The sequence below is a fragment of the Diachasma alloeum genome, unplaced genomic scaffold, assembly GCF_001412515.2.
Source record: "Diachasma alloeum isolate Michigan unplaced genomic scaffold, Dall2.0 Dall_scaffold_00210, whole genome shotgun sequence".
Lineage (NCBI taxonomy): Eukaryota > Metazoa > Arthropoda > Insecta > Hymenoptera > Braconidae > Diachasma > Diachasma alloeum.
In genome coordinates, this window is record NW_021680375.1 from 2,189,592 (window position 1) to 2,205,381 (window position 15,790).

General features: G+C 32.8%; 2 protein-coding genes across 8 annotated transcripts in view; one reads left to right on the forward strand and one right to left on the reverse strand.

The window, feature by feature from the left end:
- LOC107036695 (23 kDa integral membrane protein) overlaps positions 1 to 12,948 on the forward strand; it is a 43,123-nt gene extending 30,175 nt beyond the window's left edge. For both annotated transcript variants that reach the window (XM_015254816.2, XM_015254815.2), the window contains exons 2-5: positions 8,543 to 8,740; positions 9,764 to 9,937; positions 10,098 to 10,322; positions 12,318 to 12,948. In XM_015254816.2, the coding sequence (XP_015110302.1) occupies positions 8,543 to 8,740; positions 9,764 to 9,937; positions 10,098 to 10,322; positions 12,318 to 12,392 (672 nt within the window). In that variant the 3' untranslated portion in view covers positions 12,393 to 12,948. The remainder of the gene's footprint in view (positions 1 to 8,542; positions 8,741 to 9,763; positions 9,938 to 10,097; positions 10,323 to 12,317) is intronic.
- Positions 12,949 to 14,316: 1,368 nt separating this feature from the next.
- Positions 14,317 to 15,790, reverse strand: part of LOC107036696 — a 233,959-nt gene continuing 232,485 nt past the window's right edge. For 5 of the 6 annotated variants that reach the window (XM_015254819.1, XM_015254821.1, XM_015254818.1 and 2 more), the window contains one exon: positions 14,317 to 15,135. In XM_015254819.1, the coding sequence (XP_015110305.1) occupies positions 14,906 to 15,135 (230 nt within the window). In that variant the 3' untranslated portion in view covers positions 14,317 to 14,905. Of the gene's footprint in view, positions 15,464 to 15,790 lie in introns of all 6 variants that reach the window. The other variant, XM_015254820.1, reaches the window with a different exon arrangement.

The following is a 15,790-nucleotide window of genomic DNA, read 5'->3' on the forward strand; positions in this document are numbered from 1 at the left end:
TGGGGGGGGGGGGGGGGGGGCTACAAAAACTAGCTCTCAATTTTTTTCAGATTTTTTTAACAGTTCATTTCGGAGATTTTTTCCTTTGTTTTTTTTTCTTTTTTTTCAATGACTCCAGTTCTATTCATCCGATTTTGATTTATGACACGCCGAAATTTTCGATTTTCTACCACCTGTAAGAATATTTTGGGTAAATTTTTTTTTCAACCTCTAGGTGCTCAAAATACTGAATTTTCGAAAAAAAAATTGAAAAACTTGAATTTTCAAAATTATGTCACGTTTGATTTTACTCGCCTTTTTTCAGCACCTTTTGTAATCACAAGAACTATTTTGAGTCGTCATACAAGTTAGGGTTCGTCCTAGATTTAATTAATTTCATTTTTTTTTTCGAAATTCCACCAATTTGGTCAAAATACCCCAAAGTGGCGTTGATTGACTTTGATTATAAACAGTATGAAGTGAATTTAAATGTATACATATATGTTACATATTTTTTTGATATATAATTGAAGTAGTTTTGGAGGGTTTTAACTAAATTCGCGGAATTTCGAGAAGAAAAAATTGAAAATAAAATAGATCCAGGTGAAACCCAAGTTGTATGACGGCTCAAAATACATACTTGTTTTGGTTACAAGAGTTACTGAAAAAAAGATAAAGAAAACAAAAGGTGATTTAATTTTGAAAATTCACGTTTTTCAATTTTTTTTTTTTGAAAATTCGGTATTATGAGCACCTAGGGATTGAAAAAAACAATCCTAAAAATCTTCTTATAGATGATAGAAAATGGAAAATTTTGAGCCGTCATAAATTAATATCAGCTGAATAGAACCCGAGTTATTGAAAAAAACTAAAAAACAAAGAAAAAAGTCATATCTCCGAAATGTGCTGTCAAAAAAATCTGACAAAAATAGAGAGATCGTTTTTCTAGCTCCCCAATAATCGAAAAAAAAACAATCAAAGACCATCTAAAAATCGCATATTCGCATAGAAGACTTAAATCATATTTAGTTATCCTACCACAAAAAATTACCAACTTAAATATGAGCGATTACAAAGCTTCCATTCGGAAGCAAAAATAAAATTTGCTGAATAGACATTCCACTTTCATGCAATATGACCAGCAATTGCATTGTTTTATCTCTATTGTATCACAATATCCACTCCCATCGTCTCTTCTCATTCAAATGACAGTTTTTGTTTGACAAATAAAAGTATTTAGCATAACATAATTCTTTATTTACACAATGATTAATGAATTACTAACTGTTAACTAACGCCACCGCCAACAGTGACGAATGAAGTGGGCGGTATCCGGGCGCTGCGTATTACTTGACATTTCCGAGAAATTTTATTACTCGTTTAAATTTATCCCCATTACCTTCCCGGAAGAACAGTAATCACAATGGCACAAAAACGTCGGGAATCATTTTTTTTCATTTTATTGCCCCTCAGCATCAGCTCTCCAGGAAATTCTAGGGTATTTTGCTCACAACCGTATGAGTGATTTCATTATTTTGTTATCACTGAGGGATTTTTATTGTACGCTATCAAGTAACTAGGCGGAAGAGATATTGATGAGAGAGGAAATGCAAAGTTGAAAATTTCTTTAGTTCATTGCAAAAAACATTGCTCTCAGTTTCTGAGTTATATATTTTTATTGCATATAGGATATATTGTCCCATCGCTGGGGGGAATAATAGTACACAAGATAACAAAGTAATCTGACAGTTCTATCCTAGAACTAATATGATCAGGGATCCCCATCAATATTAAATTTCTGCAATATTACAGGGATTTAACCCTTACATTAATGAAGGTTTAAAATAGGCTGATCAAATTTTATAAATAGTGTTACGTATTTACCCTCTTGCTCCCTCTCAACCACCTTCATGTACGATCGTCTCTTTCTTTCTCGTTATTCTTTTATCTTGTTTTCTAGTCCACGGATGCGTCAATCCTTTTTGTATTTTTTTTTATTATTTATTTCGCCCCAAAATTCTTTTAATAAACATTTATTCTTATCAAATATCTCGTATTTTACATTGGTGTCAGAAGTGGGATTCGAACCCACGCCCACAAATAGTAATGGAATATGGGTGCAAGTGAATAAATAAATGTGGCAAAACAATGAGATACTTGATTAAAATATCTTTATTGGCACAAGGAAGGCACGTCTGTACTAGAGGACCACTGTCCTAAGACTAAAAGCAATAGCCAAGTGAAAACTCTCACTGGGAAAACGGAAAGCAAAAATAGTAGTTTTACGACTTAAGGATGTCTACATCCTTTCGGCCAAAATTCACGTTTTTTTTCATTTTTCTGGCAAATTATTGATCGGATTGATGCGAAATAATATACCGTTTTTGCGTTTCGCACGAAGTTTCATGGTAGTGCAATCATTTTCCTGTATTTTTTCCAAAGTTTTGTGACTTTCCGAAAAGTTTTACAAAGAACGCAGGAAAATGATTGCACGATCAGGAAATTTCGTGAGTCATTAAGTTTTTTGGAATTCGACTCCTACACAGCTCATTTCGGTTTTTTTCATATAAAAAAATTCACTATTCGTGTAAAAAAATACAAAAAAAGCAAATTTAGCCATGTAAGAGGTGAATTAAAAAAAAACTAGCTCGTAATTGTTATTCCACATATTTTTCCGAAAATTTTGAAAAAAAAAATTCTTCGTAGCTCAAAAATTGGAGGCCCTGGACTGTCTTTGGCATTATAAGCGTTCTCAGGCAAACGGACAATTTTTTTGGCACTAATTATTCGTTTTCAGATCTATATAATCGATCTTCAACGTATGAAAAGTCGCACTCCAAAAAGCCATGACTTAAAACTAATAGCAGTCTCCCGTTAAGGATATTCAATTATTTTTTACAGTTTGGTATAGACCACACTATAAATTCGTTAATTTTCAATTATCAAATTTGTCAATTCAATTGCGTGAGAAAAATTTGAAAGAAAATCATGAATATTCAGCGTCATTCAAATTAAATTTTGCACAGAATTATTATTGTTTAAACATTCGTTGTTCAAGAATAAATAATTGAAATTGTTTAAACTTTCGGGAACCTAATTTTTTTGGGCATGAAATCGATTTCTGATAAAATTCTGAATATGAATAATTTTGTTACGATTCTGACAAATCATTTTGATGGTTGAAAATTGATTGGTTATAAATTGTTTATAGACTATGCTCGTAATTTTCAAAAATTGCAATTTTTAAGTAGATTTACAAACCTTTATTAGGCCATTATGCAGTTACCATTAGCAATACTAATAATTACTAGGCAGAGGATATAAATAAAAACCCATCTGCATTTTACGCCCACGTTTCGAGAGCTAAATACTCTCCTCATCAGGGCGATTCAATTCCATCTGTATAACAAAATTTACAAAACCCATTTATACTACAACATCTAGCAGTTTGCCAAATATTTTCTATCTTCAAAACTAAAAAACAACACATACCTATCAAAACACAAATTATGATAATATTTTTTAAATTGGTTCATAAATCTTTCTCCAAAAGTAGACTTTCTAATTTTTTTTCAGATTTAATAAATTTTTTTAACGGTTCAATATCGAGATTCAAATTGAGACCTGCAAAATTTAAATAACAAAATCATTGTGAAATGTACGGAAACTTGGGGTTAAATCAGGCTTAAATGAAAGCTCTGATGGTCGATTACAAAAGCAGAAAAGCACTTCACTGGAGTAAAAATAGCCAAAGACTTGGATATCCTCAACCGAATTTTTCTCGTGCCAAATTAAATTTCACTTTTATCCTATCACTTTCTGCTATACCAATTCGCAATTTTTACTATCTTCAACAGTAAACTTTGAGTGTGGCGGGAATGGCCTTCGATTACTGTTTCCACAGTAATAAATACTTGTATATTTTTTCCGTGTACATTTAGAATTTCAACTATTATTCAGTAGCAAAGCCGTAAAACGGTTCAAGTGGATTTTGACCATTCACCAGTTTTCAATGAATATCTCGGAATCTAAGGGCGACGGAAAAATTTTTTATTAAAGTTTTTTTTGGCTTTCAATTCGATCTACAAAAAGGTCTGTTTGGTGAGGAACTGGAGTTAGGGTGGATGTGGAAGATAATGTGGAGGGAAATGCTGGAAAAAAGTATGTTGAGACAAATTATAAAAATTCCTGTTTATTGGTGGGATCGAACCACGTCGTTAATTTCTTATTTACACTCTTTGGTATAGTTAACACTGTTGATAGTCTTTAATTCACTGCTATTGTCTTCAAATTTAAATCCAATTGATTCACTGATAATGATTGAACTTGAACTAATTAATGTGGTGATGTACTGAACGAAAGTATGAAATGTTGAATGCTATTAGCTTGACTCGATTATATAATTACTGAAACGATACCGTAACACAACTGAACTACTACTCGATATGAACTCGCTGATTTTCGGAATGCTACTGTACGTTTTTCTCTACCGGGTGCCGCGCTGACCTGTGTCCGTTGACCCGAAGGGTCACGGAGATTTTCGGAGATGGCCGACGTAGTCGACCGTGAACAATATGGAGATTTTAGCTGCGTTTCAAACAAGGTCATTATGAAAATTTCGTTATCTCCCTCAGATGGAGAGATATTTCTCAAAAACTCAGCCGAGGCCTAAATCCACTTGAGGATATCCAAGTACTTTTGCTATTTTTTCTTTAATGAAATGCTTTTCTACTTTAGTAGCCGAACATCTGAGCTTTTATTTGACGCCCATTTGACCCTAAGCTTTCGCATATTTTCCAATAATCTTATTATTTGAAGTTTGCAGGTTCAGATTTGAATCTCGATATTGAAACGTTACAAAACATTTTAAAAATCCGAAAAAAATGATACAGTTTACTTTTGGAAGAGGATTGATGGAATAATGTAACAATTGTAATTTTGGAAAATTACGAGCATTTTCTTTAAATAATTGACAAACAGTAAATTTTTCATCATAAAATTCATTTTAGTAGCGAAGTGGTAAAACGATTTAAGTCGACTTAGCTCTTAACTGAGTTTTTGAGGAATATCTTCGAATCTAAGAGAGATAGCGAAATTTTCGTAATGATCTTTTTTGCAGTTCTCAGTGATCTCTACAAACAAGGTTTGTTTGAAACGCAACCCAACCTCTCCAAGACCAAGGTCGATAAGCTCGGCCAATTACGAAAATCATCGGTCTTTTCCGGGTCAACGCTCAGGTCTAGTAGAGTCACCGTAAATCAACGCGAGTCAGTATAAAACGATCGGCCAAATAGTCCGTTTTGATTAGATTTCAACTCCGTATTTGAGTAACGCGCAGAGTGTAGACATATTCAGTACATTAACGTCTATTAGCTCGGCGATAGAAATTCAGTAAGGAGAAAATCACGTTATTTATTGGCCATTTAACCAGTGACTCAACAGTGCAAAAACTATAAACAATTAAAATTAATTCAGTACGATCAACTAGTGACAAGGTGTTTTGTAAATTTGACAAAGCGTGGTTTGAACGCGAGAATAAATTAACGTTCATATTAGGTCAAGACTCTCAACAGTTATTTCACACCGACGATCCTCTAACCTCCCAATCCACCCTAAACTTAGTTCCTCACCAAACAAGGTTATTATAAAAAAATTTCTATCTGCCTTAGATTCCGAGATATTCATTGAAAACTGAAGAATAGTTAAAATCGACTTGAACCGTTTTACCACTTCACTACTGATTTGTTCGGAATCGTGACGAATTTATTCAGATCCAGAATTTTTCTAGAAATCTATTTCATGACTAAAAAAATTAAAAAGTTATACAATTTTAATTATTTATTTATAAACGACAAATGTTTGCAAAAATCATAACTCTGTGCAAAATATAATTTTAATGACGCTGAATATTCATGATCTTTTTTTCAAATTTTTTTTACGCAATTTAATTGACAAATTTGATAAATGAAAATGGTTGAATCTATATATAGTGCAATCTGTACAAAATTGTACATGATACCTGAATGTCATTAAGTCGTTTTACCGCTTCGCTACTGTATTCTCTAGTGGATTAGTGAGATTGCAGTCGATTTCGAGTGAAAATATCTACTGCGCACTTCCTCAGTCCCACTGCAAAAGTTTGGTGGTAATTTTCCACTGTGCGCTCCGTGACTTATCGTGCCTTTTTTTTCAAACAGCTGATAAAATATTGGATATCCGAGGGAAAACAAAAAAATCGCTCGAGCGCATCTGGAGTGCAAATGAGTGATAGGTAGCTTCACTTTTTCTCGTTGCATGTGAAGAAAAATTTTCTGAAGAAAACAGAATTTCAATAAATTCAACAACTACTTATTCAATATCTAGAGCACTACACATTAAATTTTATCAGAATTGGGACCGAAGTTTATGAGAAAAAAGAATTTTGTTGTGAAGAGTAAAAATCATTCATGACAATCGTTTGATTCAGATAGAAAATCTTTCAACCATTTCTTGGAGTTGAATATCAATTTTCATGAAGTAAAAAATTTCAGCTGTTCCAAATTTATTTTAAGGGGAGACTACTAGGAGAGAGACATTTAGCATGCATAGACCTTTTCATTCTGAAAGTCACTAGATTTTCGGACACTTCTCCCATGTTCCCCCAGTAGTTTTGTACACTTTCACGGAATTTACCTATCAATCATAATTTTTGAGGGCTCAAATCTATATTATCTTAAATGTCAATATTTATCAGAATTTTTGATCATTTTCGCGAAGATTTTTCAGTTCGATGAACGGAATCAATATTTCCGCTAGATTTCCAGAATGAAAAGGTCTATTGAAGATCGATTACATCTGTCTAAAAACGACTAATTATTGCAAAAAAATTAATTGTTTATTGTTCGTACAGAGGTTTTTTCTTAAACATTTTTGAAAAAATGTGTATAATAACAATTATGAGCTATTTGTTTGAAATTCACGATAAAAAATTACGCCATTCGTGTAAAATAGCCAGAGAAAATGGTTTTGAAAGAATCGATAATATATTTCAGTAGCGAAGTGATAAACCGATTTAAGTCGACTTATCTCCCAGTTGAGTTTTTGAGGAATATTTCCGAATCTAACGGGAATAGCGAAATTTTCGTAATCACATTTGTTGTAGCTCTCAATCGGCTCTACAAAAAGGTTTGTTTGAGATTGAAGCTAAATTGAGATGCCGGTTGGGGAAAAGTAGAATTGTGGAAGGAGGTGGAAAATTAAAACACGCGGAATTATAAAACCACGCTGTTGATGTACTTTATTGTGGAATAACCCACGCGTCTTGATAACTTTTATGTTACACTGTTGATTTTCTCGATAAAGTCAATTGTACAAAATGGTTTGAAAATTGCACTTCCCTTGAAAAATGTCTCGATAATAAACTGATTAATGATTTTGGTGATTGACTCGACTCAAAGTATAATTTAACCACATACAATACAGAAGTTAAACTCAATTATCTCGCGTTGATGTACTCCGGTGATGTACTCGATTGAGCGGTTACGTTGATACTATACTGTGGTTAGAGTGACCCTCTCGGTGTCTAGAACGATAGTACTGACTTTTTCGCCGATTTTCTTCATAGCTGACCGTGACCCTGAAGGGTCCCCAAGTTTCTCGAGATTTTCGTTGAGCCCGGTGACTGTTTGACTAGTTTGAATAGCTGAATTTCAAACAAGGTTATAACAAAAATTTTGCCACCTCCCTTTGATTCCGAGATATTTATTGAAAACTGGTTAATAGTCAAAATTGACTTATACCGTTCTACCACTTCGCTACTGATTTTAAATATTTTGAGGATAATTTTTCTGATTATTTTTCATGAATGGTGCGATTTTTTAAATAAAAAGAACGAAATTATCTGTGTAGGAGTCGAATTTCAAAAAACTAACTTGTGATTGCTATTGTACATTTTTTTTAATTTAAAAAAAAAACCTCTGTAGCTCAAAAATTGGAGGCCCTGGACTATGTTTAACACTTCAAGCGTCTGCGGGGCAAACGAACAATGAAAAATTATTGTTTTTGCACTAATTATTCATTTTTTTTTAGATATACATAATTAATTTTAAAGGCATGATAAATGGCACTCCAACAACCCCTGAATTTTAAAACTCATAATAGTCTCCCCTTAACAATTCTTTTCGTAATGAATATTTAATTCAATTTTTTCTCAATATTTCCATCTCCTCTGGAATTTGAAATTCACATAGAACGTTTAAACTACTGAATCGCTTGAAGCATAGTAAAACCCGGTTAACACGTCCTCATTGAACGCAATTACATTGCCATTCACGTGAGACCACAATGATACCGATGTCAGTTGCATTATTGCGTAACGATTCTCTATCCTCAGACGTAAATAAGCCCGAGCGGGAGAGACAGACAGAGAGAGAGATAGAGAGAGAGAGAGACAGACAGAGAGACAGAGAGAGAGGGAGAGAAAATAAAAATGATAATTAAGTTGAGCGACAACGAGAATCGTTTTCCGAGTTGTTGAAACATTTCATTTGCGTTTGCAAATATTCACTAATCGTGTTTTTTCCAGTTATGTGGACTTGCATTACTGATACCCGGCATCCTGGTGGAAACCAACCTCGGTTCAATCGATCAGGCGACAGCTGAATCGATCGGACAGATTGAAGGGGCTGCAATTGCAATCATTGTCATTGGCAGTATTATCTTCGTCATTGCATTCTTCGGCTGCTGTGGCGCAATCAGGGAGAGTCACTGCATGGTTGTTACTGTGAGTCGATTCTTTAATTGATTAATTTAGTGATTAAGGGGAAAAATTTAAGTGAAGAAGTTTTATCTCTTCATCACGTATGAAAAAATCGTATAGAAATTTTCTATATAGATTGCGTATAGGATCACATCTATGAAAATTGTATAGAAATAATTTGTATAAACAATATCCGTATAGAAATATCCGGATATCATATACGAAAATCCTATGGAAATTCTATACGCAATCCGTATAGAAAATTTGTGTACGATTTTTTCATGCGTGATGTCTTGTTCAGTTCGGGATTATCGCGGTATAGCAGAGAATTTCACAAGACTTTTCCTTGTAGCTTGAAGTAGTATGAACATACTCTAGATGAGTCATTGGGTTTATCCAATGACTCATCTAGAGACATAAATTGAAAACGTAAAACATGCTCATTTATCATTGATAATTTTTTATACTAAGGGGCTACGCTCTCTGCTCGCTCCACTCGCCAACTCCCACATGACCCCCATGACCCTTCTGATCCTTAGATTCTGACCTTAATTTTTTACCCTTATTTGAATCCCTATGAGCCTTATTTGGAACCCCATAACTTTTATGTAAACCCTTACTCTAACTTATTTTACCCCATGACACTTATTTTGACCCTTGTGATCCTTAGTTTCTGACCCTCATTTTTGACCCTTATTTTTATTACCAGAACCCTTATTTTGAACCCCATAACTTTTATTTAGACCCTTATTCTAACTTTTATATTACCCCATGAACCTTATTCTGACCCTTATGAACCTTAGTTTCTGACGCTTATTTTAATCCCCATGACCCTTATTTGTAGCCTTATTCTGAACCTTGTGAACCTTAGTTTCTGATCCTTCATTTCTGACCCTCATTTTAACCCCCATGACCGTTGCTCTCACCCTTATTTTGATTCTCGTGACCCTTATTTAAATAAACATCATAACATTTTTCTACAGAATTATGTAAACGAAATTAACGAGATACTAATGATTTCTTTGCTTCAATTTCTTGTTATTTTAGTATGCTGTTCTACTATTGACAATTCTGGTGATTCAAGTTGGTATTGCAATTTGGGCATTCGTTTCACTGAAAAATGTTGAAGCCAGCACATTGACGAATTCATTGAAGACCCCAGTCAACAACTACTGGCGTGATGAGAATTCACGTCTTGAAATGGACTTGATTCAGGAAACGGTGAGTAATTACTTTAACTTTTATCAATATGATATTGAAATTATGAGAATAGAGCAGGATAAATTCAATAAAACACGTAAAGTTGAGTGAAGCTGTTGAATTTATTAAGAGGTCTTCACGCTTCTTCTTTCTGTGAGAGTTTTTCTTTTTCATTCCATAGTTACACTGTTGTGGAGCTAAAGGTCCTGATGACTGGTCGAGTGGATCGTTGAATGGATCAATCCCTTGGTCGTGTTGCAAAGTTGAGAAAGAAAACAAACACCAATTTTGCAATGAGAGAGGTAAAGAGCCTTACAGCGTTGGTTGCGGCGAGCAACTCAGTGAGTTCTTGAAATTGATTGGAAAGGGACTGGGTGGAATAGCCCTTGGAATTGCTGGAGTTGAGGTAAATATTAGTTTCCTTGATAAGATGAACAAGAGTCAAGTACAAAAAGGCATTCAGTAGTGAAGGGGACAAGTTTCAAGTCGATTTTTTTCGAGAGTGAGATCTTCATCTAAATCGATTCCTAAGATTTAATTCTTAAGATTTAATTTTAAGATTAACGCCCATCTCAAAAGGGTTGCAAATTTCGACTTGCATCGTTCTACCGCTTCGTTATTGAATGCAATACAGACAGAGAGAAAAGAAGTTTCTAATTGCCAGTGAAAATTTTTGAATTTCATAAATCAGGAGAAAATCGTGGAAATAAGTGAAATTTTTACTTATTTTGAGACAATTGTCTTCAATAGTCAGAGAAAAATGTTTCAATTCTTAGTCCTTTTTACTTGAATCTGGTATAATTGTACATAAATTAAGGGTATCCAAGTACTTTGGCTATTTTTGCGCTAGTGAAATGCTTTTATACATTTGTAGCCGAACATCAGAACTTTCATTTGAGCCCTATTTGACCCTAAGTTTCCGGACATTTTACAATGATTTTATTATTTAAACTTTGCAGGTCTGAATTTGAATCTCAATATTGAATCGTTAGAAAACATTCTAAAAATCTGAAAAAACAATTAGAAAGTCTACTTTTGGGGGAAGATTGATGAAATAATTGGAAAATTGCAATTCTTGAAAATTACAGGCATTTTCTAGAAATAATGTATAAACTATCAATTCACCATCATAAAAATCATTTGTTCGAAATCGTAGCAAATTTATTCCGATTCAGACTTCTACCAAAAATCGATTTATTTATTTATTATTTATTTATAAACAACGACTATTCAAAAAAATAATAAGTCTGTGCAAAATGTATTTTGAATGACATTGACTATTCATGATCTTTTTGCAAATTTTTCTTACGCAATTTAATTGACAAATTTGATGATTGAAAATGATTAAATCTATAGTTTGGCCTGTACTCAACAGTAAAAGATACTCGGATATCCTTACGGATTATTTTCTGTTAGTTGAAGGAAATTTTGGTTCTCAAAATAGAAATCCAAATTCTCAAAATATTTTCGTTCTTGAAATGATGATTTTACGTGTTCTAGAATTAATCTACTCATGTCTATACATCGTTTGTTATACAAAGCATATCACCTGACCCCTTGACTCAATTAATCTTAAATTAGTGTTCAATCATTCCGGAATTTTAATCCTTTTGAATATTCTTAGTTTAATTAAGAACTCCATAGGGGTTCTTAATTTTTTTATTTAAGAACTTTTTCCACTTCGAATAAATAGATTTTTGATACTGATTTTGGATTTGGAAAATTGATTTTTTTTCTTTTCGTGTAGGCGGGAACTTCCAATCACTTTTTTTTCTTCAAGTATTAGAATTTTATCAATCTTTCAGAGAGAAGAAATTTAAAAATGCAAAATAAGTGGGCGGAAAGAACTAAAAAATTTGATTTTTCATTGCCTCCGGAAAGTTTCAAAATCAATTTTTTTTCTAATACTGAAAGAATACCCATAAATTCGATTTCTATCATTGTCTTTTGATAGAATGAATAGAATTACCCAAATGGCAATAAATTGTAAAACTCATGAATTGGAGATTGAAAATTTTTAAAATGGGATGATCGACTAGAAAATGGAGAAAATTTGTTTTTCTTCGTTTGTGTCGGTGGAAACTTGGAATCACTGTTTTTTCTTCGAATATGAGCGGGATATGAATATTTTGGAATTTTATGATCTCATTTTAACGATAATAAATGGAAAAAAATAAAAAAACCGTAGGCAGAAAAAACGAAAAAAATTAATTTTTCATTGTTTCCGGAAAGTTTCAAAATCAATTTTTTTTCAAATACTGAAAGAATACCCATAAATTCGAGTTCTATCTTCGTCTTTTGATAGAATGAATAGACTAAATATGACAGAAATTGAGAATTGGAGACTAAACATTTTATCGAATTATTATTATGTAATAATTTCATTTTTTTCCACTTTCAGCTTCTCGGCATCATCTTCGCCCTCTGCCTAGCCAACTCAATACGAAACGAAGATCGTCGTAATTACAGAGTGTAAATTCCCGAAGTTGAAAAATCCCGAGTTCAAAATTGAGAAAAAACTACTGAAAACTGCAAAAAAAATTGGTTCCTCAAAAAATCAACATTTTCATTCGTTTTTTTTTTTTCATTCAAACATATTTGGAAACTACTCTTTGTTTACATAGAATAAAAATATTTTTTCATGTGAAAAATAAGTTCATTCAAGTGATGATTAAATTAAGTGAATAATTTAAGAAAACACTCTTTGATATATTGTCATTATTTATTAAGATCTGTTTTCCTTATTTGAAAGAAATTTAACTTACATCTAAATTTTGTTTTCTCTATTATTATACCTATTATACATTCCTATATACATTTTTCTCTCTCATCAATTTATCTTTTTTCGAATTACACATTCAATTTAATAATTAGTAGTACCTTCCAATTGCACTCGATAGTAAGTTGAAAAGTGCCATTTTTTTACAATAGGAAAAAAAAGGGAAAACAAATCGTGAAAATTAAAATGAAATAAAATAAAGGAAAAATACATTTGTTGAAGCCTAAGAATAAATTAAACATAGTTCGTTTTATCATTATTTTTTATTCATATCAGTCGTCACTAGGAGAAACTATCTACAGGAATGATAACGAGAAATTTTACAATTTGAAAATTTTCAAATTGAATTAATTCGCTGCTATAAATGACAAATAAAATTCAATTAAATTATAATCGTTGTTTTCTCATGTTATTTTGAATTTTAACGTGTAAAATATCTCGTTGGCGTATTAACGTTATCACTATCATTGTCTAGTGACCTCGAAAAAACTCTTAAAAAATGATTTCAACTCTCGAGTTTACATTTCAATAAATAAATTTTTCTCACAGTTCTTCAGACTTGAAAAGTCGCCTACAAAATTCATCCCCTCATTACCAAAAAAAAATTCTACAATCCTCTAAAAATCGAGAACGAAATCTGTTTTAATCTTTATCCTAAGAAATTCGAAATTCATTGACAGATAATTTCACTTTCCTCATCATTCCTCAGAACTTCAAGAGTTGGAACCTGTCTCAATTAAAAAACTACGGAAATTTCCGCTGCACATCTCTGACTTACAATCGATCACTCGTCAGAATTTCCCGTGCTCCGACCAAAATTCGTTCTCATCATCTATTCCTAACTCTTTTTCCCTCGATTTGTAAAATTCCCAAAGATCTATCGATCGTCAGCAAATTTTTAAAGCCAGAAATTTCTCTGACTGTTCAATCTACATTGAGAGAAAAGAAACATGTTCTCACACGAGTCTTGCTTGAACCTAAAAAGCGCAAGTTGAAAATTACCAAAATGAAAATTCAATAGCAAAGCGGTAAAACGGGTTAAGTCGACTTAGCTGAATTTTCGAGGAATATCTCCCAATCTAAAGGAGATAGAGAAATTTCCATAATAACTTTTTTTGTAGCTCTGAATTCTCTCTACAAAAAATGTTATAACAAAAATTTTGCTATTCGCCTTCGATTCCGAGATATTTATTAAAAACTGACCAATAGTCAAAATCGATTCAAATCGTTTTATCGCTTCGCTACTGAACTGTTTCAAACATGAATAATTGCTGTCTTCAACAACGAAATATTTGACTCAAGAGGTGAATTATTCATTATGCATTCATTATCAAGAAATATTTTCATTATTTTAGGGCATTTTGAACGTTTTTTAAATTTTTTGATCTTGCTAATTATCTTCTCAATAATGATTTCTTAATAATTACTAAGAAGGCGGTTCTTAATAATTATTTTATAGTGTAGAGTGGGGCAAAATGAAACAGTCGAAAAAGGAAAATGTGATGCTGAATTTAAAACGAATGAAAAAAAAAGTGTCATCGGACTAATCTAATCAATTGAATTATAAAACGAATCTCTCTATATTATAAAAATCCTAATTGACTTCTGGTGATGAAAATTTGGTACTTGAAATTAAGACTCTAAAATTAAGGGTTACAAGGGCCCGATTAAGGGTCATGAGGGTCTGAATAAGGGTCCTCTTTATATTATCAAAACCCAGATCGATTCCTGGTGATGAAAATTTAGTACTCGAAATTGAGATTCCAAAATTAAGGATCAAAAACCAAGGGTGAGAAATAAAGGGTTTAAAGGGTCAGAATAAGGGCCCAAATAAGGGTCATATGGGGATTAGACTGGGGGTCATATGGGAATTGGCGAGCGGAGCAAGCAGGGGATGTAGCCCTCTAGTAAGACGAATAAAAAATTATTATTCTCATCAGTACTCCCAATAATGAAAAAAGTTAATTAACAAAAGTTGATAAAAAAATTTTTTTTTGTTTGAATGCCTGTTTTATTTGCCCCAGTCTCCCCCATCCTTACTAATTTCTTAAAACATGAACTCATTAGAATGTTTTTTTCTCTCAATGTATCAACGTTCAATCTCCCTCCTTTCTCCTCAGCAAGTTTGAATTCCTCAAACCCCTCGACAATTGAAAAACACAATTCTTATCCCCTAAACTTTGTATATTTCCATCTCTCTAAGCTCAATTTCACAATGGTGAGACCTTCATAAATTCCGTAGTGGGAAGTAAGTCATCAAGCTCACCAGATGACGATGAATTAGCTGTGATATCATCGAGAAAATCAAAGGAGGCAACGGCCTCTCTCTCCTTGTCGCCATAACGTACGTAAAAATCATCACCTCGTCCAATAATTGAGGGTCTGGTTGAGCCCCATGACGATGTCAAACGTAGAACCCGATGGGCTTGGACTGCCGATGCTGAGAAATACCAATTTCAATTTTTTTTTGCTCTTTTCTTTTCCTTCAATTTTCGTTTTTCCTTTCATTCCAAATATCCAAAAATCGTTCAATTTTTCATTTTCCTCTCATTCCTCTATCCTTCTAGCGTTTTTTGGCACAGTAGTTCGGCTTAGAAATTTTTTTCCTCGATTGTTTTCTGATCGGTTTTCGGTTTTTTTGCGGTCATTCTGTGGTTTCGTTCGGGTTTTTTTGTTTGTCTATTATTTTTATAGAAATTGGTCATCACTAAGCCGAACTACATAGCTCTTCTCGTGACAATCAAAGCACACCGCGTAGGCGCTACCATCTGAACAGAAAATAATGAAAATATGTAGGTATGGGTGAGTACAAAAAGAATTATGAAAGTTTGAGAGATGATGAAGGTTGAAGGAGATAAGTCCAAACTTCGGTTGATAATTGAGGGCTTTTGAATTTAAAGAAATATGTTACAAATTTTTTTTTTGTGGAGCATTTTTCAGATTTCAACACGGATGAACAAATTTAATAGAAAAATCTAGCGAATTCGCTAGAATTCTATTGGATTTATATTGAATTTTCTATTAGATTTTCCCAAAAGAATTCGATTTGTTTATACAGCTTATTCTATCAAGATATTTTCTATAGAATTTCCCCG